This window comes from Acomys minous (genome assembly GCF_964271855.1).
Source record: "Acomys minous genome assembly, chromosome: 11".
Classification (NCBI taxonomy): domain Eukaryota; kingdom Metazoa; phylum Chordata; class Mammalia; order Rodentia; family Muridae; genus Acomys; species Acomys minous.
In genome coordinates, this window is record NC_140492.1 from 41,397,311 (window position 1) to 41,424,414 (window position 27,104).

Below are 27,104 nucleotides of genomic sequence, written 5' to 3' on the forward strand. Positions count from 1 at the left end.
TTTCATGTTTGCAAGCTCTGCTCATCCAGGTCTTAGTAAAACACATGGCTGGCTATTGTGAACTACAGTCTCCCTGGTATGCTCTTCAGGACTGGAAATTATCCTTCTTGTCTGCTGGCTGGTGTTATCCTCCCATCCCTCGTCCCTCTTCTTCTTACCCCTTCTAGGCTACTGTAATTACTATTATATTTTCATATTGTCCTTTTGCGGGGAGAGCATGAAGTGCCTGTCTTTCCAAGTCTGTAAAACCTTACGATTTTTCAAAACTCCGTGAACTAGAACAGATATAAAAAGTATTTTACATTCTCAGTAAAAATTATTCTTTTTCGCATTTTAATTTTATATCAATAAAGAATGAAATTCTCTGTTCTTTCTTTCTTTCTTTCTTTCTTTCTTTTTTCCTTGTCTCAGAATAACAAACAATATTTAAATTAGATGGCTTCCCTAATTTAGGTAGCCTGTTGTGACTAGCTCTTTGTGAGGAGGGTTTTTTTTTTAACTGTAATTTTACCATGTTAGTATTTTATGATAAAAAAATTAAAATTTAGTTCTGCATTTTGCCTATAAAAATAGCTACTTTCTGATATAGTTGATATACTGATATATTTACTGAATATTAATTTTCTCCATCCATATAAAGTTGAATTTTGTTCTTATTTAAATTATTTTTTTAGTTTCTGACGCGTAACTTTAATTTTCTACGAGGTAAAGTTGATAATAGGTTCAGTGAAAATGGATTACAAGCTATTTTGAGACCTTTAAATAAAATTTTGGTACAGCCTCATGTTTCTGTGAAATATAATCCGAGTAAGTACAGAGGAGAATATAATTGGCTTGTAAATTCTCCCGCGTTCCTCTGTCATAGCATCAGGACAATACTCATAATCTCTGTTCCTTTTTCCCCAAAGGCCTTGGATGGTACGCTGTCAACTCAGCATACGGAGACACCATTACCATGCCTTGCCGACTGGATGTACCTCAGAACCTCATGTTTGGCAAATGGAAATATGTAAGTGCGAGCCTCCTGGGCTTGGCGAGCTGCCTCAAGTTTTTAAAATAAAATTCTCTCCTTTATTTTTTTCTTTTTTGACCGTATTTGAGTATTTAACACTGACATAATGGCAGTGATCATCTGTATATACCTATATAGGAAAATGTAATGTATTGAATGTGTCAATAAAATTCATGTTTGTGTAACTAACGTTATTTTTAAATAAATTCAATAACTCAAAGTTTATAGATTATCTTTGTCTGAAACATACATCCATAAGCGTTGGAGGCAGAGTGGGGAAGGTAGAGTTCTGGGATGCTATCAGAGGAGTCCAGAGCACAGTTTTTTTGTTTTTTTTTTTTTTTGGAGGAGAACATTTTTCTCTTCCCTAGTTTCTATGCTATGCAGCTGCTGCAAAGGCAGGAAGTATCCTGACCCAGAGTCCCCAGATCTCCACAGGGGACTGGCAATCAGATCTTCTCTGTTGTTGACTTTTCTAACTGTGTGTTGATATTACAGATCAGTGGGTACATCTAACCTCGCTGATTTTATTCATGGCTTATACTTAAGCTCATCACACTTTGTCAGGTATAACAGTGCAGATGGGCCTGGGAATGGAGAGGGGACATCCTGAGGGCGGGGCGTGGAGGTTGAGTTGACTGTCACAGGTGAGTGCCTCAGCTGAACGCAGATCAACAAAAGGTGTCTTTGTGGTACAGTTTCTCAGTGCAGGGCCACAAGAGACTTACAGACATGAGCCAAGCTTCAGGTAGGTAGACATTTCCTGGAATACAATAGCAGGTTTCCCTAGCCCCTGAATATTTGCAGACATTTGCATAAGGGGAACAATTGTTGGTTACCAGATGATTTGTTAACTGTTTATTTATTGCAACATTTCTCACAGCAGTAGGTATGTTTAAATGCATTGTGAATCATACCAGATTTTGGTTGGATTAATTTGTTACTTTCCTTTGACCACAAACTTTTTTTCACCCAAATATATCTCCCACTTAAAAAAAAAAAGTGTTCTACTAAATACTTTTTTTGCCAAAAGTGCCTAAGCTTGCACTCAAAGTGTAAACTGAAATGGCATTTTATAATGTGAGTTCTGAAATCACATTATATAAGTAAAATCAAGGACCAAATTTTAATTTTTATCATAAAATATCAACATGGTAAAATTACAGTATAAAAACTCCTCCTCATAAAGACCTAGTCACAAAAGGCTAGCTAATTTAAGTGTTGTTTGTTGCCAGTTGTGGTGTTGCATGCCTTTAATCTCAGCACTCAGGAGGCAGAGGCAGGAGGATCATCTCTGTGAGTTCAAGACCAGCCTGGTCTACAAAGTGAGTCCAGGACGGCAAGGCTACACAGGGAAACTCTGTCTCTAAAGATAAAACAACAACAACAACAAATGTGATTTGTAGTTCTGAAACAAAAGAAGAAGGAACAGGTCATTCCATTCTTTATTACTATAAGTGATTAAAAAAATTAAGATGTGAAAACAGAGTCCAGAGTCTTTCATGGACAGGTGAATTGAGCGTATTTTCTTACTATGAAAATGAGATGTCTTCCTCACAATATTGTCGTGAGGGCCAATCCGTTAATTCATAGCAAAACGCTTATCAGTACTTGATAGGTAGCAATAGCTTTAAGAAGTCAGCTACAAGAGTGGGGTTCAACACCCAGTCACACTGCATCAGTGTCATAAAATAAGAGAAGGAAGTGACACGCCTACTGTGTCATTTGTATGTTTTCATTATCAGGTCTCTCCAGGTAATTCTGATTTCCTTCTAGTTCTCTGTAAAAGTGAAGGACTGATGTTGAGGAAAGAGTTTGCTCTAAATCTCCAGGTTCCAAATCTCAGAGCCTATCATGTTGTGCACCCACAGAAGCAAATTTACTACCAGAATAAATGAAATCAACTGAGAGAAAGATAAACTCATGTGATAATTCTATATCATAAGCATAACACAGGGACCAGATTCCACACAGATTAAATTGACACAATAGTGCTGGAAGTCAATCAATACTGGCGATTTTCAAATTGTTAGTTGAGCCAAAAGGTTCAGTCATAAATTAATGAGATGCATGTGAGTGACTCTCGAGTCAGTGTTGATTTGCAGATGCACTGTGCGTGTTCCAATTTAATGTAATCCACTGGAAGAAAAACAAGAGGTAAGGAAAAATTAAACGTGAGGGAACATAAGGAGAAGACTCCCCAGGGATAGAGACAATAGTTGTCAATCCTTCCCAAACCCAGCCCACCCTCAGCTTCTTCATTCACATCTGCTAAAGTGATGGGGACAGAAGAGGAATCTCACCACTGTCACTCTGCATTGTACTTGGAACATGTTGCTCTCAAACGCAGCCCTGGTGAGGCTTACCAGTGGGGCCGTTAGGAAGTCATCCTATGAGATGCTACCTTCATGGGCTGATCTACAAGTGAGACTAATGCTGTAATTCTAACTTACAAATTTGTCATGAACATTAAACCCAATAAGCACTTCACAGATAACCCAGGGAAAGCACCACCATGTAATTAAGTACTCAAATGTTAATGATTATTATTTATTGCAAAGAGAAGACGTATGGAAAATTAAGATATTCGATTAATATATATGTAATAATAAAGGAATAATTCAAGGCAAGTATTTGCACTATAAAATTGGGATAAAACTAAAATTTTAAGGTGACTATTATTGATAAATCTACATATGATCAGACATGAAAAACTAAAACCTTTGAATTCCTACATAAGCTCTGCAATCACAACTAATATATACTTAAAAACAAATCAAACTAAGCCTATAGAATCTTAAAATGTGCTTTGCCTTTTAACACTTTTTTATACTTTATATTCTCAAAGTCCTTGTGAAGTAAATAAAGGGGGATCATTGGCCCTACTTCAGACTAACTAACCTCCTAGGGAAGGGAATTTTTATGAGACCAGAAGCAAAAGGCACTGTATGGACCAGTGTTCTTAGCACCATTCCCCATGCCAAATTACACAGTACTTGGATAATGTTTTCATATGAAAGATGCTTAAAGTAAGGTTAAAGCCTTAGGTGCAAAGCTCTAGGTTTCAGTGGTTAGCCTTGTTCTCATCTAATAAAGAGGATGTTCTGCCAGGGTGAATGTTGCTCCTCCATGAAAATTGAGTACATGGTGTAAAGGACAGCCACACCAATGCTAGTTGTGAGATACGAACACTTAAAGTGTGGGGATTAAAGCAATAAATGTTTCAAATATAGCTGCATAAGACACCTAAGGCCCAACTGTATGACCACTTAGGTGATTTTTCTCCCCGAACATTAGTTTTCATATCTTTATGTTTGTTTTTTAATTACTTTTTAGATGTATATTAAACAGGAATATGCCATGCTCATTCCAAATAACCATTGGAGTCCCACAGGTATAAGATGGGCTCTAACTGTAAGAGCTTGGTCCTGTCCTTTTCACCTATTTCTATGAACCTATGAGAGAACCAAATGCTTTGACCAATGTGAAGTGTGATTTTTCTTTCTGTAAACAAATATTTATATTTATATTTATATTTATATTTATATTTATATGATGCTGGTACCTAAAAACCATTTCTGTTCAACATCGCCAACAAAATTCTATATAGAATAATATGGCAAAGGGAATTGTATGACCCTGAAACACAGGAGTTATGTTTGTTTTCAGCAGGTGTTATTATTTTAATTTTTAGGAAAAGCCCGATGGTTCCCCAGTATTTATTGCATTCAGATCTTCTACGAAGAAAAGTGTGCAGTATGATGACGTCCCAGAGTACAAGGACAGACTGAGCCTCTCAGAAAACTACACTTTGTCTATCAACAATGCAAAGATCAGTGATGAAAAGAGATTTGTGTGCATGCTAGTGACCGAGGACAACGTGTTTGAGGCCCCTACACTAGTCAAGGTGTTCAGTAAGTAGACTGCAGTCGAACTGCTGAGTGGGCTTGATGGCTGGGCTTAGAAGGTGTCCTTCAGGGAGAGGTTTGAGGTCCCTGTAATGCCTCTCCACAGGGGTCTTTAGAGCTCTTTAGTCTGCTTATCCATACAGCTAGCAAAGAAGATACGTCTGGCGTTAATAGGACGTGCACCGTGAGAAGCTACAATACTGTGTGTTGTTTGCCATGTTACTTTCCCCGAGACGGGAAGCACTACCAGTGACAACTAGCATATGACCTCTAACTTCCAATGATTTATTCAAAGAAAAAATCGTAGTGTTTATAGGTATAGGATACATAGGTAACCATGCACGCCATACTAATGTATGCATGTTAGAGTGAATTGTATGAAATTGTCATTTTAATATACAAAAAGAAAAAAATACAAATTGAAGGCATTCTATGATCTAGAGATTTTTAGATGTTAATTTGTTTATATACACATATGTAACATGTTTATGAGTGTGTGTGTGTGTGTGTGTGTGTGTGTGTGAGTGTGTACTTTCTGACCTTCAATGCTTATTGACTCAGTCTGTTTACATAGTTCAGAAAACTTCCCGAAATTTTTCTGAACATATAAATAAATATATTATATGCAATATATATATATATATATTCTTAATAACATATAAATAAAGCTCAGCACACTGAGAGTGTGCATGGGATTACAGAGGGAATACACCAAAAAGATAAAGTAGGGTTAGAAGAAAAGCAACTAGTAGAAGAGACTCAATATAATTACTATAGTTACTATGACATAATAACTTTACCTGATAATATATAGTTAATGTTCCTGTGCAAATAGCTATGTAAATGAATGACTTGAAATATATAATTAAAGTAGTTCTTTTAAGATTCAAATAAGAAGTCCCACCTCAGATGCATGATAATGTTTTGAAACTTTAGGAGAAAAAAAGCAAGTCTCAAAAGTTTCAGAATACCAGGTTTTATTAATTAGAAAGAAGCTCTTACATTCCCACTTCGCCCCTCTCGTTTCTGATGACTTGACAGCTCCAGATACGATTAAAATAAATAGTAAAGAAGGAAACCCCGGAGGCTTTCAACAGGAATGAGCAACCATGGATTTTCATGTTTCTCCCTAATAACCTATGCAGCTAAGTAGGGCTGTCCCTTAAGTATTTATGTAGACTTCAGAGCCCCAGTAGGTCCATCATGTGGATTCAGAGTGCTAACACTGTCAAAGGAAACCTCTGTTCTCTAGAAGAGCCTTGTGAATGTATATTACATGTTGCACATGATTACCTTTTAGCTTAGAAGGCATTTTCCAGAAGCCATCCACACATCTCTACTATACTTTAACCAAACCAAGTCCCCACTGTTTCCCACCCCTCCCTACTTGTACAGGATGCATGAAGGACTAGTGTCTGGCATTTGCCATTGTGGCTTTTTCACTTCCTTTCTTTTTTAATATTTTATTAATTTATTCATATTACATTTCAATTGTTAGCTCATTCCTTGTATCCTCCCATTCCTCCCTCCCTCCCGTTTCCCCCCTCCTCCCCTCCCCTATGACTGTGACTGAGGGGGACCTCCTCCCCCTGCTCATAGGGTGTCTCTTCTTGGTGACCTGTTATCCTTCCTCTGAGTGCCACCAGGATAGCTTCCTTTCTCTCTCTCTCTCTCTCTCTCTCTCTCTCTCTCTCTCTCTCTCTCTCTTTTCTTTTCATTAGAGGGATGGGCAATAGATTTGCTAAGGGCATCCTCCCCTAAAAGCAGAATGACAACAACAACAAAATTGCCGTCGGCTTTGATATAATAAACACCAAGAATGTAGATAGACTAACTTACAACAGTGATCATTATGTAAATTAATTTGCCATTTTCGAGTTTCTATAAATTGTGTTGAAATTATCAAACATCACAGTAGCACACAAGCAAGTCAAGAACATTCCAAGTTATATTTAGAAGAATCATTTGTGACATTTTCCAAATTTTCTTTCTTTAAAAAATGGCTATGTAGAGATCTAAAAGTAAAAATCCAATCGGCTTAATTTAATAAAATTTGTAAGCTACTTTAGAATACAGAGGCTTTCTGTGATGCTGAAAACAAACTCACATGCCACATACAGCCAGGACCCCTGCCCCTTGCTCTTTTGAATGTTGTTGAAAACAAAGCAATTCTCAGAAACAGAATTTGCATTCCAGGCTGTGGGCCAGAGAGAATTTACATAGCAAGTTACACACTCTTGAAAATGCCGTTGTAGCTGTGAAAAACACAAAAGACCCTCAAAATCTAAGAAAACAAATGACATCGCTGATGATCGTGGCAGTCCTAGATCGTGCAGGAGCCTCTTTTCTTTTCTTTGAATCATGCCTTTACCTCAAGTCCACCTTTTGTGGCTCGAGCAGCAGCTCTGGCAGGGAGATTTCATCCTATGCGTGTATATATCTCAGTCACTTAAGAGTTACTGTGGTTATCAATCAGGTCTCTGTGTTCCTCTATTGAATCACCTAGCAACCTGAACCATGTACAACTGTGTCAAGTGTGGCTCATATGAGCCAATCTCTGATCGGCCTTCTGTGGGCTGCCAGCCCCACGAGCAAAATCAAATTGCTTTTATTCAAGCCAGAGGGCCTGATTGATGACTTTACCCTCAATGTAGGTTTGTTTGTTTAGTTTTAAACTACATTTCTGTTGTGAGAAACTCTACCCACAAGCCAACAACCCAAGTCCAAGCAAGTAACGTGCCTTGTCCCCACTAATCAGCTTCTGAATGGCATCAATATCAAACTGCCCTTGTATTTAGTGCACATTTAAGAGTAATAAAACTCTTGGAAGCAAGATTACACCTTTGAAAGTTCCCAAAGATTCATTCCAATGACTGTACAAAAGGCTCAGAGGTCAAACAGGTGCCCAGAGAGCCACATGGTTGTCGCTGATGAGATAGAGAAATCTGTGAGCTAGGCACTGGAAGACCTTGCTCTGTCTGGGCTGCTGCAAAGTCCTGACCTTGGCAAGTCTCCATCTGCCTGGGGTTAAAATGACCTCTTCAGTAAAAGGAATGCTTTAGATTACAACAGGGGAGGCTTTTCTCTGTGGCTACTGAAGCCCTGTCCAGGAACTAAGGTAGAAGGTCTTGCATGGTAAGGAGCTGCTTCTGTTCAAGTGGTTAGAATCCTCTTCACTGAGTGTTTTTACAGTCACTTGCTGAGAAAAAGAAAAAGCAGTCCCGGCCACTTAAGAGGTCAGATCTGACTTCAGAGCGAGCATAGGGAACATAAAAGGACCCAGCTCACTTGCTTAAGGATGTGGGGCAGCTCTTGGTGAGCCCTCAAACACAACAGTTTTACTTTGCCAGTTCTCTGTGTTCTGTGGACAAGGAAATCTGTTTCCAGGACTTGGTCCAGCCTCAGTCCATCCAGGACTTGTCCAGTCCTAGAGGTACTGGCCAATGTGTGCCAGCTCTAGACATAATTTCACAGCTCCTACATGCATATGGCTCTTAATGCTTCATTGAATTGGAAAATTGAGAATTTTTCCTCCCTCCAGTAGAAATTGTTAAACCCCAAAATAGTAAAGAACTATTTTCAAGGGAAAAGAAATAGAAAACAAGCTATTTAACAAATAAGACCTAACCTGTATGTTAGTTTGATTCTTCCATTGTTTTGGAAGGGGAGTGAGGGGGAATTGAACCAGGGATTCATACAACCAAAGCTGTTATACAAAATGTGCTGTGTAGTTAAGGCTGGCCTTTTACTGCTCATCTTCTTTCACTTCCCAAGGATTGGAATTATAGCACATCACTATACTCAGGTCATTTTGACTCTTTATATACTAAAAACTACATTTCCCCATCCAGTGAGAAAAATACAACATTGTTCTGTGCATACACTGAGCTTAAGTGCTTGGTAACTTGTAAGAGATTTGATTATCATCAGGACTAAGAAGCTCGCCTCTGCACATGCCTGCCAGGGCATCTGTCTCTTCCTGCTCCTTGACTGAGCTAGCCCATGTGTGGTTTATACAGTACTGTCAGGATATAGTGGGTGACAAAGGGCAATTTTGTACCCAGAACCATATCTTTATCTGTCTATTGCAGGGTAGATGTCCAAAGTGTAACTTTTAGTAAGATATTGATTTCCACTTTTTTTCCTGAAAATCAATATTCATAGCATTCACTACTTATAAAGCTTGAGAGTTAGAGCTGGGAAGTGGGGAATCGGTTTTAGTGTATTTATTCCTGATCAGTTCTTATCTCTGTACCCGTTTCCTATTCCAGAAAAAGCAGATGCAAAAGTAAAGCTTCATGCAGCATTTTATAGCTAGCTTAGCCTTTAGTTATTTAAGGTAAGCTTTAAAAGGATATTAATGAAAGCCTGTTAAAAAGTTAAAAAGAAATCAATTCAACTTTAGAATTATATTCCATTGTTAAGAATCTGATGTGTGGTACATGGTATCAACACACACACTCACATACACACACAATCTGGTACACAGACACATATACTCACATATGATCTGGTACACACACACACATACACAAACACACACAATCTGGTACACAGACACATACACTCACATATGATCTGGTACACACACACACACACACACACACACACACACACACCTACACATACAACAAACCACTGCAATTGTCTGGTCCAGAGCTTACTACAGAATTTATTTTTAAAATCTCCATGTCCTATAATTTTTAATTGTGTTCCTATGAGAGTATGCTCCTTGCTATTCCAGTTGAGACAGTGAGTCCAGCAATAAAGAAAAATGTTAACTACACACAATTCTGTAATTGACACATGGTCAGAGGAGGGATTCTAGAGACATAACTCAGGAATGCTCTGAAGCAAACTCTTGCTTAATTTTAAATTAGTCACCTTGACTAAATTAATGCTACAAGCAAATTTGCAGTGTTGCTTTTACTTTCAATTTTATACTTGGTTATAAATCTATGGATCATATCAAGACATAATTCACATGAAGTTTTTTTAAACACTACTTGGGAATCAATACGCAATTTTGCTAAAATAGTATGTGTCCTTTTAATGGTACTACAACTAATATTCATTGATTGGTACAAACTAATATAAAAGAAAATTACATACAAAAAATATAGTTAATACAAAGGGTTTGAAGCAAGAATATATGAGAAAACAACTCAAAATAAAAGAGGTACTATTGTTAAATTATCATTAAGTCACAAAATTCACTGTGACACTTCAAACAAAAAAATGAATAAAAATTTCAGGACTAAAAATTCAGCATCCTTTCACCAGGACTTTTTCTTTTGTTCTCTACAGCCTAAGCTTAATTTTTTTTAATGACAGATTTTAAAAATAATGCAAAGAAAGCATTTCATAGGTTTAGCATACATGCAGTGTTTGTGATTATGTTCCTAGTGATAAAATATTACCAGGTTTAATAAGAACTAAGGTATCAGCATGTTGCATAGTAAGAGGAAGCAAACATGAGCTCAGGCTTCTTGCTGTCCTGCTTAGTGAACTGAGAAGTAGTAAAAGTTGACAAAACGACCTAGCAAGTTTGTATTCAGAGCCTAAACTTGCAAATCTCTCCATATTTTCCAAGCCTATTACTACTGAAGGAGAAATTAGACATCAGTTGTCTTTTCCTTTATGCTAATTTTGACCCGTTTAAAAAATCACATCAATTAATTAATGTGTTCCATCCCTTGAGCTTTTTAAGGATGGTGTCATTTAAGAACTGGCTTCTGGGTCTTGAGAGCTTTGGTTTATTTAATTAAGACCCAAGACTTTTCATTTGTTTAAATATTCTGGGTGCATTCTTCTCTCAATATATTAAATGCTTGTCTTTGATTGCATGAGTTCTAAGCAAAAGTCAATGCTTGATCAATAATTCAGTTTTAATTTGAAGAGTGTTCCACTGAAATGTTGAGAGCATTAAGTTGTACTAACATAGGAGAGGATTTAACCTTCGTGCCAAATGTGTCCCCCCACAAGCTAGTGACTATTTTGAGGGGAGATTTTGTTAACTTTGGCTAATTTGTAGCCACTTTCTTAACACTCAGGAATTTTGCATTTATACTGCTGTGAGTCAGTCTCTCTTGTGTTTTGTTTCCAACTGCTTCTATCATTGTGAAACTTCCATTGGCAGAATTATAGTTCTGAAATTTATTGTAAGTAAGCTCCATAAGTGTATAAGCAAAGTGTATGGCGTCAATACAAGCTAACTGTACTCACTGTTCTAACACAAAACAAATATGCAAAAAGAAATTTAATATTAGCTTAAAAATGTAACTTTTCATATATTCTAGTGATAATCCTTTTGTAACTCGAATGGTTTTGTCATTTAGTCCTATCATACTCTGGTTAGGTAAGTCAACTGAATCCCAAATTGAGTAGTAAGTATACAAAAATCAATTTAGTTAAATGTGGAAATCACAAAAATTGAAAACATAAATATTAAAACTATGAAAGGAAAAATTATTAGTTTCCTGTATTTCTAAAAAGAAAAATAATTCTACTCTGATGAGTTAATTCACTTTTTCTATATACTACTTAATTAAGCTGTTTGTGTGTTAGTTGGTTGGTTGGTTGGTTGGTTGGTTGGTTGGTTGTTTTTTGAGGCAGGATTTCTCTGTCCTGGAACTTGCTTTGCAGGCTGGCCACCTGCCTCTGCTTTCAGAGTCCTAGGATTAAAGGCATGTGCCACTATGTTCAGCTTAGTTGATCTGTTTGTAAGGTATAAAATTCATCATTTATATAAAACCAGAAGATTACCAGAAGATTGAGACTATATTTTTAAAAGTAACTTAAAAAAATCCCTAAGTGTGTGGTCAGGGGCGGGGGATGGGGGGGGCTGTGGGGGGGGTTACATTGACCTCTAATAAACTAAATGGGCAAACAGAGTAGAAAGTTCTAAGATGTACAAATTGCCAATAAATATTAGATTAAAAGGTTTTACATTCTTGGCCACTGGGGGATTGAAAGCCAAAACTACATTAAGATTTCCTCCTATCCTAGTGAGAATAGTTCTTTGAAGAAATCAAACAATAAATTCTCATGAGTAAAAAGAAAGGAAAATCATATATAAAGCTGGTGGGAATACAAATTAGTGCAGTCACTGTGAAAATCAGAATGACTGTTCCTCGAAAAACTGAAGACCGAACCGCTATAGGAATAACTGGAGGCATGCACTCAATGGAAAATTCTTGTTAAAATATGACAGAGATACCTGAACATCCATTACTATCACAGCACTATACCCAGACTCAGCTCAGATGTCCATCATTACATGATAGCTATAGAAAATATATATAAACATAATATACTGTACATATGTTTTATAAGTCTATATGTTATTACTCAGCCATTAAAAAATTAGGTTTGTTTTGAAGAGATTATATTTGCAGAAAATTTTTTAAAAAACTGAAGTTCATCATATTAAGCAAAATAAGAGATAGGCTCAGAAAGAGGAGTGCTATGTTTTCTCATATATATGAAATCCAAACTTTATGAGATTTGAAGGCAGAAAGAGGAATGCTATGTTTTCTCATATATATGAAGTCTATATTTTAAAGTATGAGATTTGAAGGCATAAGAGGTATTGTTTAGAAAAGGACAAGTAACCAGTGAGGCCAGTACAGAAGATGACAATGGGGATAAATAAGATCAAATTCCATAGTGTGGTCATATCAGAATGTCACAGTGACACTTTCTGTTATATTGAACAATGAATATACACTAATAAAAGTTATCCAACTTAAATTAGTTTAAGAAATTACTTAACAAGGTGGGATAATAGATAAATATTGGTTTATCTAGGAAATTGGGGCATGTATAGCTCTACACAGTTTTCTCGTTCTTCTACAGCCATGTTTCTTACAGTTCATTGTGCCTGAGAATCCCCTAGGAGCTTGTTAAAAATATAGACCAATGGGGTTTCCCCTGGAGATCCTGGAGGCTGCCTAAGCCTCAGAAATGTGTGCTTCAAATGAAAAGCTTTGTGATTTGGATTCATGTGCTATAGCATCCTCAGCTAATGAATTGGAGGCCTTCTACTTGATAAGCACAAAGTACCCATGGTAATCAACTAGAAATAATATATCCTAATTAGAACATTGGCCCATGCTTATCATTAAATCTATATTCACCTCATAAAACATCGACAGAGTATTAAAGAAATTTTATTCAAAGGAGATATAATCACTTACAAAAATAGTTGAAGTCATGAGGCAAATACTTAACAGGCTATACCTGCTGCAACCCATAAATCTGGATTATTTGAGAATAACCCATTCTTTGGCATTTATGCTTTTGCTTGGTTTATATGGATACTTTTTCCATAATTATGTGTGTCCTTTATCTCGTCCAGTATACTTAAACCTTTTTCTACTTAACTTTAGAGCAACCATCTAAACCTGAAATTGTAAACAAAGCACCATTTCTCGAAACAGACAAGCTAAAAAAGGTGAGAACTTGTTTTTATTCACTGCTTTACTCAGTCTACCTTCCCCTAGATGCCCAGACAAACAAGATACACTTGCCCTTATAGAGTTTGAAGTGCTCTAGGTGCAATCCAAGAAAGCACAGAAAGTCACAGTGAGAACTTTGTGGCAACTGTCTTTATGATCATGACAATGGACACGTGGAAGAAGCCATGGTCATTTCTCAAGAGGAAGGTCTTTCTCATGTGAATGAACCAACTACTTGATACAATCAGTGAATGATAAATGGATTCTTCCAGGCCAAATGTAGGAAGGACCTTCCAACTAAATGAAATCATGGGATGTGAAGGAGTGTGGTCTGCCTGGTAGACATGGGTTTTCGAGGTTTCAGAAACTTTGGTTGCTAAAATTCAAGGCAAGAAAAATTACTGGGAGATAATCTAGAGAGGTAAAAAGCTCTGAGACTAATCTAGACTTATAAAACAATTAGGTTTTATTCTATTAAAGTAAATTACTGAAAGTTTGAAGTATACAGTGAGAAAAAAATAAAAGTGATCACATTACCACAGGTGTGAAGGGGAGTAGAATTGACAGGTAGAAATCGATTCCCACATGTGAGCACAGCATTGGGTAATAATCTCATCTTTATTCACTAAAATACTTCATTAGTCCTTTGGTTTTGTGATGGGGGTAATATCAGGTTTTTGGAACCCTATTTAATTTTACTACCCAGTGTTTAATAGATGTTGAATAATATGGTTAAGACTCACTTGAAGAATGAACTGAGGATTATAGAACATGGCAAGTATTTATACTGTGAAATGGAGATGGAATTGGAGGGGTGCCACACTTTCACACTAAATGATTCTTGCATTTGAAGATCTATGAACCACAGCAATAATCAATATTAATATAGTTATAATGTCATTTAGCTAATATTAAAAATGGATAGCATCAAAATGAATTTAGGAATGCCTTTAAATGGATGTGATTTTAGGTACAGTGGAAAGTGCTATTGCACATTTCAAAGTGGGTAAGACATTTTTAATATGAGGCATTATGTTTATGTAAGATCCATAGGGTGATTTCTTAGAGTTGGAAATTAAATGGTACAAGGCGCTTCATTTCATGAAGATCCTGGGGTTTTCATGTTGGAAAAAAAAAGATTTGAAACTATTTTAAATGAGGAAATTTTCCTTTGAATTTTTTCAGTTAGGTGACTGCATTTCAAGAGACAGTTACCCGGATGGCAACATCACATGGTACAGGAATGGAAAAGTGCTGCAACCACTTGAAGGAGGTGAGTCTGGCTGTTTGTATATTGTATAGCCTGATCATTCTATGGGCTGTCCAGAATCAAACATGCTGCCCCTTCTGTATTTACAACTCTACACTTCAGTTACTTTTTGTACCTCTTAACTCACGAAGTGATTTCTTTAGATACCATGTTGTCCCTCGTGGGGAAGAGGCAGAAGCACAGCAGAATATTGCTATATATGGCATGTTCTAGAAATTAATTAAACTGAGTAGGAGATAGGATTCCAGGATTCTATTTTTGCCTAAACCTCTGATTCACAGTTTTGAAATGACATCTTACCTCACTGAGTGTCAATTTTTCTCTGCTGCTAAGTATAAGTAGAAGGACAAACTCACATCTCAGAGGTCTGGGATAGTTAATTATGGATTGTGGCTGCTGGGTGAAAGATCTTAGCATTGGTTTTCTTTGCTTTCTTTAGAGGTGGTCATACTTTTTCAAAAGGAAATCGATCCAGTTACTCAATTGTATACCATGACTTCATCGTTGGAGTATAAGACAACCAAGGCGGACATACGAATGCCATTCACCTGTTCTGTGACATACTATGGACCCTCAGGCCAGAAAACAATCCATTCGGAACAAGCAGTGTTTGATATTTACTGTAAGTGACTGAACATGCAATTGTGTAATTTTTGTGTAGTAGAAACAATATTCAAATGCTTTTAATCTATAAAATACTTTTTCAGTCCTCACCACAAACTCTGATACACAAGCCAACTCCTCTTTCTTGGAAAACCTGTAGGAAAAAAGACTCAACAGTCTTACCTACTGTTTATGAATATGTGTTCTGTACTTGAAAGGCACTATGGTCCTTAAAGATTCGAACTAGACCAATTCCCTCCAATACTTTCCAACCGTAGCGTAATGTCATGTATTTCGTTGGAATTCCTAATGCTTTCTGACCGTTTCCTTTAAAAGGGGGTGGGGGCAAATACTGCCTCATTGACTGTCCAGCTTTCTAAGTTTAAAATTAGTAAGGGGGGAGTAGTAAGACTTGGGAAGTTGTCTTCGTAAGGAACTAACAGGTATGTGAGTGCCAGAAATACAGATGAGCTGGTGGGTGAATTTTTGGACTCATGAGAGAATGACATAATAATACCACAGGCATGTGGGGAGGGGTTGGCACTAAGAAAACAACATAGGCTCTACTGAGCTTCTTGAGGATGACACGTCATTCATTCAAAGAGCTTATTCTTCCAGCTGAGAAACAAGACACTTATATCAAAAGGAAATTGTCAGTGTGAGGTTGCAAGTGATAAATATCACAGGAACCTGACCTCCTGGAAGGTCAGGTGTCCAAGGACAGTGATTTTGGAATTCTTGCACACATTAGTAGAATGTGAAAGATTTGTTAGAAAACAGAGTACTGGATATCAAGTAAAATTATCCAGTTTATAAATTTATAAATTTATAAAATTTATAAAATTATAAAGAGATGCTGCACAGTGGACTCATTATTTAAAAAATGGTAATATTATTGCTAATGATATATGGAGCATGTGTGCAAAACCACTGCTGTAGGGAGACTTCAGAAAATAGAAAGAGATAATGATAGAAGAGGACATTCAAGAAAGAGAACCGGATGAAATAATTCAGCCAGAGAGAGCCTGAGAGTGATGCATTAGTCCTCCCCCTTTCATCTTTTGTTCGTCTGATTTCTGCCTCTGGTGCTGACTTCACACACACACATTCCTGGTTCCCTGTGTTTCCCACAGTGATTGCCAGAGTGGTGTTCCCGACTGCTTACCTCTCTCTGCTCACCCTAAACAAACTGCTCACCCAGCGATCACCAGACATCTCTTTCTAAAACCCACAGCTGCAGCACTCCTGCTGTGACCAAACTCCACTGCATCTCAGAATGTGAATGTGCAGCTTCAATCTTCATGCTCCCGGCTGCTGGGTTCTCTGAGTCTGCTTCAGGCACAGTCGTACACTATGTGTCAATATTCACCACTACACTTTACACGTTCCATTCTTTTCTACTGCTCACCTTCCTCTGGGAGAGCGCAGTGTGTTCCCGTGTGTTCTCATTGCCCTGCCTTTCTCATGTAGCAAGCCCCTGCTTATTCTTTAAAGCACAGCTCTGGAGGGAATTGAATTCCTCTTGGATGCTTCTTCGGCTCACACATGTAGGTTTTACTGTTTGTGCAGTGTGTAATGTAATAGTCCGAATCATTAATTTTTTTTCTCGAGAATAGAGAAAATTCACTGAAATGAAGAGCAGAGTGTTTCCAAATTTATGATCCTTGCACATTACTTATATAACATTGATGCTAAATTAATGTCTTTGACTGCGTGGAAGGATAAGTGAATGAATAAATACGTGGAAGATAAAAAAATAATAGAGTATTTTCATACGGGTTCATGTAGAGTGGTGAACTACAACAGTCTCACTTGATGTAAATAACGTTGTATGCTAAATTAGAGAATATTCATTTCAAAAATCTAGTGTGTAGAAAAAGTACGAAGGATTCTGAACATCATTCTAATAGTCAAATTATTGTCTCCGAAAACTAATTCAGAGGAAATAGTTACGAAAGAGTAGAAAGCAAAGGGAAGGCTAAGGATTAGGGAGCAAATGAACCTTGACGGCACTGTCTCAGGTGAAGGCTGGTGGGGCATGGACTAGGCAAGGGCTGGGTGTGCCTAGACGGGGAGAATCAGATGCAAGATGCACAAAAGCACTAACCACTGGGTCCAGTGCTAGAATGGACTGGAGGAGGCACAGCACAAAGCCAGAATAACAGCAAGAGGGGTGGCTTAGTGTTAGCGAGCAGAGGAGAATCCAAAGTCTGGGACAAAGTGACAGGTGGTCATCACTTTTGTTAGGTATGCGAGTGGCTACCTAGAAAGCTACGATAAAAAATGCTGGTGTGTTACAATAATCCTCTGATCCTACTTCCACTCTCCACCTGTCTAGTATGGAAGGGACTGAGATGGAGTACAGAGAAGGGACCTTGGAACAAAAGAGGAAGCCAGAGGCATGCTTGTGGCTCCCCTAGTATGAGCCTTGAGTAGAGGTGCACCACTGTCACATTCTGAGTTCATGAAATTAAGGTACACTAACAAATAATGGGAAGGAAAAAAGAAGAGGTATGGGGAGAGAACCCAAAAATGGCAGCTGTCAGTGGGATGCCAAAAACAAGCTTTATTCACTTCTTTGACTCCACTGGAGCCTGCTGGCTGGGGAGCCATCTGCAATAATTTCAGAAATAAATACATGTAACTAACCCCTAAGCAGTGTGTGAACCTCACTGTTTAGTCTTATGACATGGCCTATGTCCGGATGTCCACACATAGATCGGTGTCAAAGAGGCAATCTACATCTACAACAATCTTTCTAAATTTTCCTCTGCAATTTAATTGTTGGAGGTACACACATGGCTGCAAGAAGTAGAGGAGGCTCTTCCAACTCCAACTTATCAGTTTCACTTTACTAGCTAATCATCATCATAATAGGTAACAATGAAATTAAATATATAATAATAATTAATAATAGGTCTTTGTAGATAGAGTATTTGTTCACAAATTTGAGGACAGGCAGGTAACATAATCATTCATTTTTGTCTGTCTTCCTAAATCATACAAAATCCATCTTTAATGGCATTGGTGTTAGAAAGCCAATCATTTATAAGGCCACCAATACCTCCTTTCACTTTCTGTTTGCTGGATAATGCCCCTCTGTATGCAGCGTTTAATTCATTTGGCATTTGACTCTTGAGTAATAATATGTCTTTAAAAATACTAAAATCTCCAGACGTCTACTCCTTTTGGGGATAAATGGATTGAGCTAGAAATGATCATAATGAGTGAGTTAACCCAGAAGCAGAAAGATTCAAATGGTATATACTCACTTATATCTGCATATTAGCCCAAGGGGCATGTCCCATGAAAGCCTTCAAGTACCAGGAAACTGGGACAGTGGGGAGGACATCCTATTGGGATTCTAGATGAGACAAGCATGGGAGAATGGCAAAGTAGAAGGATCCAGAGGGTCCTAGAAACCTACAAGTAGAACATTATGATAGGCAGATTTGGGCCCAGGGGTCCCGCTCAAACTAAGGCACCAGCCAAGGACAATGCAGGCTGTAAACTTTAAACCCCTACCCAGATCTAGCCAATGGTCAGAACATTCTCCACAGTAGAGTGGAGGTGGATATGACTTTCTCACGTACTCTGGTGCCTCATATTTGAGCATTTTCCCTGGAGGGAGAGACCTGGTGGCACTCAGAGGAAGGACAGCAGGTTACCAAGAAGAGACTTGATACCCTATGAACATATACAGGGGGAGGAAATCCCCCTCAGGAACAGTCATAGGGAGGGGAGTAAGGGGAAAATGGGAGGGAGGGAAGAATGGGAGGAGACAAGGGATGGGATAACCATTGAGATGTAACAAGAACAAATTAATAAAATAATACATATCTTGGAAAAAATAAAAATAAAAAAATAAATAAATAAAAATACTTAAATCTCCATCTCAAGAGAAAAAAAACAATGTGTAATGGAAGTTATATCACGGCTTGTTTTAAAGAGCAACATAAAATTACCACATATTTATGGTCCTGATGACTATATAGTGATCTCAGTCTCAATTTCTGTCCTTCTCTTGTCACTGTCCCCTTCTCTGACTCTCTCTGTCTCTCTGTCTCTGTCTCTATCTCTGTCTGTCTGTCTGTCTTTCTTTCTCCCTCCCTCCCTCCTTCCCTCCACCTCTCCCTCCCTCCCTCCCCATGTGTATGTATTCATGGAGTTAATTTTTTAAGTAGATATATTGTCCTGCATGCCAAAACCCTACAGGTATTGTTTAGCACATGTCTCTTCATTTTATTTTTATTATGGCACAGTAAGAATATGATGGTGTCCAGTAGCTTTAGTGACTTTGCTACCTGATTTAGTCTTTCCAAAGCTATAAGATTCATATAACACCATTCAATTTCCTTATAATGAAGTCACACGGTGAGATTGTTCTACTGGTCTTTTACACATAAAATAATTACAGTCATTGCCACCTCAGTTAAAGACATTTTGCTAAGAAGAAATTGATTTTTATGTAACACAGTTCTTTGTAGTGTTCCCCTAACCAAGATTAGTACTTGGTATAGCAAGTGGCTATTAACTTCAATCCCTCCATAAAAAGATACATTTAAGTAATTACCATTACTAGCTTCTTGAGAAAATTGTGTATAATTTAGTCATTTACATTGTATGCACAGAGTAATTTGGTACTTGACAAAAATGGTTAACTTCTGCTTGTGACTCTTGCAGATCCTACAGAGCAGGTGACAATACAAGTGCTGCCACCAAAAACTGCCATCAAAGAAGGAGACAACATCACTCTTCAGTGCTTGGGGAATGGCAACCCACCTCCCGAGGAGTTCATGTTTTACTTACCAGTAAGTACTTAAGCATCAGCTGAACCTGACTACTATCATTTTGTCCTATTGTCTGGCTTCTAACTGACATGGACAATTGTATGTACTTGGCTAGCTTAAGTGAGGAAAAAAAAGTGTTATTCTTGGGAATCAAAAAAAATAAAAACACCACATGTAAAATATCTGTTGAATGCATCTGTGGCACCAATCCCCTGTTCCTCCTTCCTTCCTTCCTTCCTTCCTTTCTTTCTTTCTTTCTTTCTTTCTTTCTTTCTTTCTTTTTTTTTCCCCTCAATGTTTAGAGAGTTCAGAGACAAAGAGGAAAAAGAAGCAACAACAGCAAGCTCTAATTGCAGAAACTCTGGGTATAATTATCCAAATAAGACATAAAATCCACTCTACACAAGCAGATAGCTCACTGTAAAATCCAAAGGGATGGTTGCTAAAAGACTAATGTAGATGAGGCTCCACGTCCTGGCTTCTCTGAACACACTCAGATCTTTTGAAGCCAAGACAGTTCAGATGTGTAGCTTAGCTAGCTTGTTAGAATAATCATGCGGGCTCTTTATCACAGTACTTAACCGTAGCTGAAAGAAATGGTCTCCATAGAGGATACTTTGTGAAATTCCTCTAAATATTGCATTCTTAGTGATGTGGATCCTAACTGGAAGAGCACTGTTTGCACCATCCTTTCACTGAGGAAAACTATATGCTACTAAATATGCGTGGCTGGTAGTATTTCACAGTACCACCCATTGCATTACTCAAAAGACACATGAAAGAAACTTCTTCTCACAAACATAGATGTTTGCAGATGGTGCTGTTTGCCTGATTAAATGTATAGACTGGCATTTCCTTTTTCACAAATAAAACTTTTGAAACTGAGTTTCACCTTGGCCATCAGGGCTGACAGAGGCCATCTCACATTCCAGGTTTAGCAGTAGGTACCTGCTGCTTTTCTTTGTTGCTGTGAATGTACACTCCTGCCATCTCTATATCTGCCATTCTGGATTTGATTTCCTTTTTTTTTTTTCCCAATCATTCCTCTCCTTCTTGCTCTTGCTCTTTTACTGCCCTTCCGTCTTCTCCATACTTCCTTATTTCTATCTGGCACTGTTATTTGATATATGACTGGATTTCCCATCTGCTTGCTCGCCTTCTCTGTTCCTCTCCTCTTCACTCCCTCTTCCTTTTTTATCCTCTTCTGTCTTCCCTCCCTCCCTCCCTCTCTCTCTCTCTCTCTCTCTCTCTCTCTCTCTCTCTCTCTCTCTGTGTGTGTGTGTGTGTGTGTGTGTGTGTGTGTGTATGTGTGTGTCTCTCTGCCTCTCTCCCTCTTCCCCTCTCACTATCTCATACTTGGAATGACACCAAGGGCCTAGTATGTGCCAGGCAAGCTTTCTGCCACTAAGCTCCGCCCTCTTTTCTTGGTTCATTGTCTCAAAATATAGCCTAGGCTGACCTTGAGCTCACCATGCCGCTCAGCTGATCCTAAAGTCTGTAATCTTCCTGCTTCCAAATCCTGAATGTTGTAGGTATGGTCATCTATCCCAAGACCCAATTCATATTTTCTTTTACAATTCTTTAATGTTTTTGGCAGTGTAAATAAGGCACAGAAAAAAGATATTAGCTGTCTTAAAAATCTGCTTTAAAAGTCAAACTCAAGCTATGCTCTCAAAGATAGAAGACGTCAATACAATACAAAAAAGCCCTTCAATAGAACAAAATTTAATTGTTTTTGCCCATTCGAAAAGTATGGTTGCTCCCATCTGAGAAAATGGCATCTTCCTCAAGAATCGCAACCATTCTCACTGTAGCTACGAAGTGTAACCCTCTGACGTTTTGCCTCCATCCAAAGGGACAGCCTGAAGGAATAAGAAGCTCAAACACTTACACGCTGACAGACGTGCGGCGCAATGCCACAGGAGACTACAAATGCTCACTGATGGACGAAAGAAGCACAACGGCTTCTACAGCCATCACCGTGCACTGTAAGTCACCTACTCGGGACCACCTTCACCTCAGAGGCCGCTAAGAGGACTACCTGGCTAACTTTTCTAAGTTCAGCTCTATCTCTCTTAAATAACTTGATGTCAGTTCACTCAGCGAAAAAGCATCAGAAAAAGCTCTGAACTTTCATGCAAGTTTCCAATGCCATACTGAATCTTTTTGCGTGCACTGGGAACTACAAATGTGTCAGTGGTAAAACCCTTCCTTCTAAATGTCTCCTGTCAGTAGTAACACTAGGAATTTTCATATGAATCTTAAGTAATTCATTATGCATTTAAAACTATGTATATGGAATATATAAATATATATATAATAAACATAATTTATTTTATGCAGTTCTGGAGATGGAGCCCAGGGCTTTGTACATGCTAAGCAAGCATTCTGCCACTGAGCTATACCCCCAATATCTTTTTACGTAGTCTTGATATTAACAGGATTTGCATTTATCAGGAAGAATGCAGACTATAATATCTCAGTTTTAAATTTCTGAATAATATTAGCACTCAGATCCAGGCATCACAAAGTTAGTACAGATGCCACGCTAGAAGATGAAGTAGAGGTGACTAAAAAGAGCCATTTATTAGCAGAATTTACCCTAAGTAAATGGAGAGTGATTGATGGAAAGAGAACCTCTTTAGGATCACCTTGAGTGACACTTTTATTAAATTTTAATCTGCTTAGAGGACTCCAGAGGTTCCAAAGTTCTATTTAGTCTCCAAGAGTGTGATGGGGGTGGAGGCAGGAAATACCCATTAAGAACAGCCGTGTAGGGGGCTGGAGAGATGGCTTAGTGGATAAGATCACTTGTTGTTCTTACAGATGACTCAGGCTCAGTTCCCAGCACCTAGGTGGTGCTCACAACTATCTGTAACTCCAGCCCCAGAGAATCCAACTCTCTCATCTGACCTCAGAGGGCACCAGGCACACATATGTCACATACATGTGCAAGCGGGCAAAACCCACATCCACAAAACAATAAAAGAAAGAAATCTACAGAAAACAGAAGGAAAAGAACAGCCATGAAATTTGAGTTCTTTGTCATATAAACCATGAAAGCTCATATTATTATCATATCAGATGCTTCTTAAAAGTTATTTTTCATTGACACAGCCACCTCTGTCAATAAAACTCATACACTGAATAGAATTCATGCATTGTTTTGGACAACTGTGAGTCTTATTTGGGGCTATAAGCTGAATAAATCTTTCACCCAACAGTGCAATGAGAAACATTTATCCTAGAAATGATCTGCTGTAATTCTGCAGAGAATGAGGTGGTCTTTTTGCTTTGTTTTGGTGTTGGTTTGTTTGTTTTTAGGGAGATCGAAGGTCATCAGAGAGAATGGCCTGCTTGTCTAGTACAGGGTTCTCTGCAGGGCCTTTAAGGAACTAAAAATATCTGCAAGCTTTAAGCATGGGACCTGGGCTATCCGCCTTGACCATATCCCCTGAAGGCAAAGCATCTGTCAAAATGCTTAACAACAAAACTGCCCTAAGCATGTGGTGCTGTGTGTTTTCTGTCTGCAATACTTGGAAACCATGTAGGCAAGAAACCAAAGTTTGGAAGAGGACACAGGAGGGCACACTGGGGAATAATGCAACCAGATGGTTGCTTCTGATTGTCTGATGTTGAATGGGTACCCTGGAGAGCCCTGTGGAAACAGTGAAGTGTTGAAAACTGCTACCAGCCAAGCATTTTCTCTGTCTCTTCTGTCCTCATGCTCATGAGTTTGAGTGTGTCTGCCATCAGGTGCTAGTTAGAGGAAAAACGGTGACCTCTAAGTAGAACAATGATGCTATTTTCCCCCTGGGGACTAGTCAGTCATGGGACCATTTATCTAACCCGGTTCTATGAAAGAAAGCAAAAGAATACAGCCAACAAATACACGTGCCTGTGAATAGTCATGTGGTATCCTCCTCCATCGTGTCTTGAGGCCAGTTACCAATATCCCAGTTCCTTGGACACATGCTTGTGTTTGAGAGATGTTAGGCACACATCATCTTTAAGAGTGGAGAGCTATTCTGTGCATGGCATGCAGAACAGACAGGGAGGTCTTAACCACACACTCCAAGGAAGAAGACGTGGTAGCAACCACAATAGTCTGTATCGGGGAGAAAATTCACACAGAATAGGGGGGAGGGTAAATGAATTTTGGTGCATTCCATTAGATTCAAATGTGTGTGTTTTGATGTATTGACTGTAACATTGGATGCTAAAGCCTGAATGCCTCCGTAGCACTAACAAACTGTTACGTTCTTCATCACTTTATTCCACTTTAAATGAAAACATGAAAATTATATCTTGCCCATTCATCTCCGGCTCCTTGTTTTCCAAAGGCAGAATTTGTTTCCCTTTCATAAAATATTAAGTAAAGTGTGGGTGGAAAAGCAGCATCTGTACATACATAAGGATGCTGAGCAACCTCTCCATGAGACCATTTCCTACAGATCCTGAGTTACTGCTGAAACAGCTACTGTTCTTCTGCCACATCTTACGGACATAGATTCCTGATCAGAGCCTTCAATCTCCATCTTTTCCCTTTAAAATCTTATACTTCTTACTGACAAGTTCTTGACTCCCCAAATAAAGCCTCCCAAGGTTTAAATGTATAATTTATATTATATTATATATATAATTTTCATACAAATGTAATTCACACACATTCTAACAAAACCACTCTTCTGTGGGCTGGTGCAGCTGTTAATATTAGTGTGAACTAGAAAGTGTGCTTCTTTCACTTCTCATTTAATAGCCATGACTCTGAGCCTTGATATGCTATGTCCTGTGGCTACATCAGAGAAAATCAAGTCATGGCCATTACTCTCATGATGGTTACTGCTTAACAGCAAAGACAACCATTGAGAATGCTATTGGTGGGTTGGATAGATGCCTCAGTCAGTACACAGCCTACTGCCCCCAAAATGTGACAATTTGAGTTCCCACCCCCAGAAACCAAGGAAAAGGCCATGCATATGGGGTTCCATAACCCTGGAACCCCAGAACTGGTGAGGGCAGGTATAGATGATGAGAGACAGCCAGATCTCTGAAGCTCAATGGCCAGCCAGTGTAGACAAACCGATGAGTATGTATCACACACACACACACACACACACACACACACACACACACACACACACACACACACACACACAGCACGCACACACTAACACATATATTACTACATCCATACTTCATATATATTTCTTTTGCAAAATGACACAGGAAATGATTGGCAAGCTCTAACAAAATCATGACAGAGAGACAAAAAGCACAAAGGCACTTTTGGTCTCACCCTAACTGTATAGTTACATATACATTCTATGAGTTACAAACATCAGTCCTGGATGATGCATCATTGAACAACCTGACAAGTTCTCTCGTTTTTTTTTTTAAATTTTGCCCATGTAGAAAAGTTTATCCTAGATCCACAGCTACCAAAACACTTAGTTGTCAAGAGGTTGCAACACTATAGTAGCTCTTAGGCGAAGACTTTCTGCTTTGAAACACAGTTTGATTCTGTTTTCTTTACTCCTTCAGTCTTTGCTTATGCCACTACTTAATATGTCAACAAGTAATCACTGATCTGTGAATGTGAAGTAGGTTTGTTACCAGGTCTTGAATTCACAAGTCATGCACTGAAGTAGAGTGCACGGTACCGCCACCCTTTGTTTAAAGCCATCGCTCAGGTATGGATCTTCCATTAGTGTCTAGAACATGGTTGCTGTATGGCAGTATTTGCTCCATTCAATTGAATTTTATTCCCACAAATCATACACTAAGATTTATATTTTCAAAACCATTTCTTACCTGAAAAGCCCTGCACCCTTAGACAGGTTTATCCTATGTATTTTTTAAAAATATATCTGTTGAAAGTGTACCCAATAATAGGTCTTATTCAAAATTTCAACTACATGGAAAATGGAATAGCATCTCAAAAATAATTCAACTATTTGTCAGGTTTTTTTTTCTGAAGAAACAGCTGCACTATCTGATAGTTTTTATACTTATCACCTGCTGTCTAAATATATGTGATTTTCTACTGCAATGTCTTATCAGCTCTTTTTCATAATATTTACCTCCTCATTTTTATTTCCTTCCTGAAGTGAGATGATTTGTTTTTCTTAAGGTGATAGTTCTCAAATAAACATGCATATGCACCCCCAACACCAGTTATGTTAACTGAAAATCAATGCAAAATCAGTGAGATCGACCATGTGTTTGTCCAAGTTAACACCAATGCTAACTTGTAAGGCTAACAACCTGAATCTGCTACAGTCTAGTTGCTCTACTCATATAAGTCAGTTCTGATACTCAAGTACAGTTGGGGAAAATATTTTTTTTCAATCTCATCATTTCATGTCCAAAATACTTGTTACTATCTTATTTTCTTGTAGTTTTCATTTCAAGCCGTTTTTCTGTCTCACAGATTTGGATTTATCCTTAAACCCAAGTGGGGAAGTGACCAAGCAGATTGGTGACACCCTGCCTGTGTCATGCACAATCTCTGCTAGTAGTAATGCAACTGTGGTGTGGATGAAAGTAAGTACAAATTCTCCCTTCTTGTGCTGCTTCTTAGAAGGCGCTCCTTGAGGATTCTTTTCTATCTCCTTTCACACCTTCATATGTATATTTATACTTGGCTCGTATGCTCACATCATGTGCCCTTTCACTCCTCTCCCCAGTTGTGTTTGTCAAATCACAGTAAATTGTAGAAGCGCTCAGCCACACTGGGGCATCGTTAATGGATGGACTGGAGCGTTAGTGTGTGGCATGGCTTTATGATTACATAATGAAGAATGATCCGCACAGGCGTGCGCACACACACAACCACATACAATTATGCACTTAAAGGTTGAGCCTTTTAGAGTACGTTTTAACAGACATCATCCTGACATCCTGCCTGTAGTATCTCTGGGGGAAATGCAGCTGGTACATTATTTTTCCCATCATTTATAATGAAATTGGGACAGATAGGTCAGAAAACTCACAAGTAGGACAGAGACTCAAGTCCAGGCTTTCTGGAGTACGAGCTGTTCTCTGGCCATGCCCTTTTTG

General features: G+C 38.3%; 1 protein-coding gene across 2 annotated transcripts in view; it reads left to right on the forward strand.

Annotated features, from left to right (window-relative positions):
* ALCAM (activated leukocyte cell adhesion molecule) overlaps nt 1–27,104 on the forward strand; it is a 187,420-nt gene that overhangs the window by 137,547 nt on the left and 22,769 nt on the right. For both annotated transcript variants that reach the window (XM_084802241.1, XM_084802240.1), the window contains exons 2-9: nt 909–1,009; nt 4,707–4,926; nt 13,311–13,375; nt 14,565–14,652; nt 15,089–15,271; nt 19,936–20,063; nt 21,898–22,030; nt 26,476–26,588. In XM_084802241.1, coding sequence (XP_084658367.1) covers nt 909–1,009; nt 4,707–4,926; nt 13,311–13,375; nt 14,565–14,652; nt 15,089–15,271; nt 19,936–20,063; nt 21,898–22,030; nt 26,476–26,588 — 1,031 coding nt within the window. The remainder of the gene's footprint in view (nt 1–908; nt 1,010–4,706; nt 4,927–13,310; nt 13,376–14,564; nt 14,653–15,088; nt 15,272–19,935; nt 20,064–21,897; nt 22,031–26,475; nt 26,589–27,104) is intronic.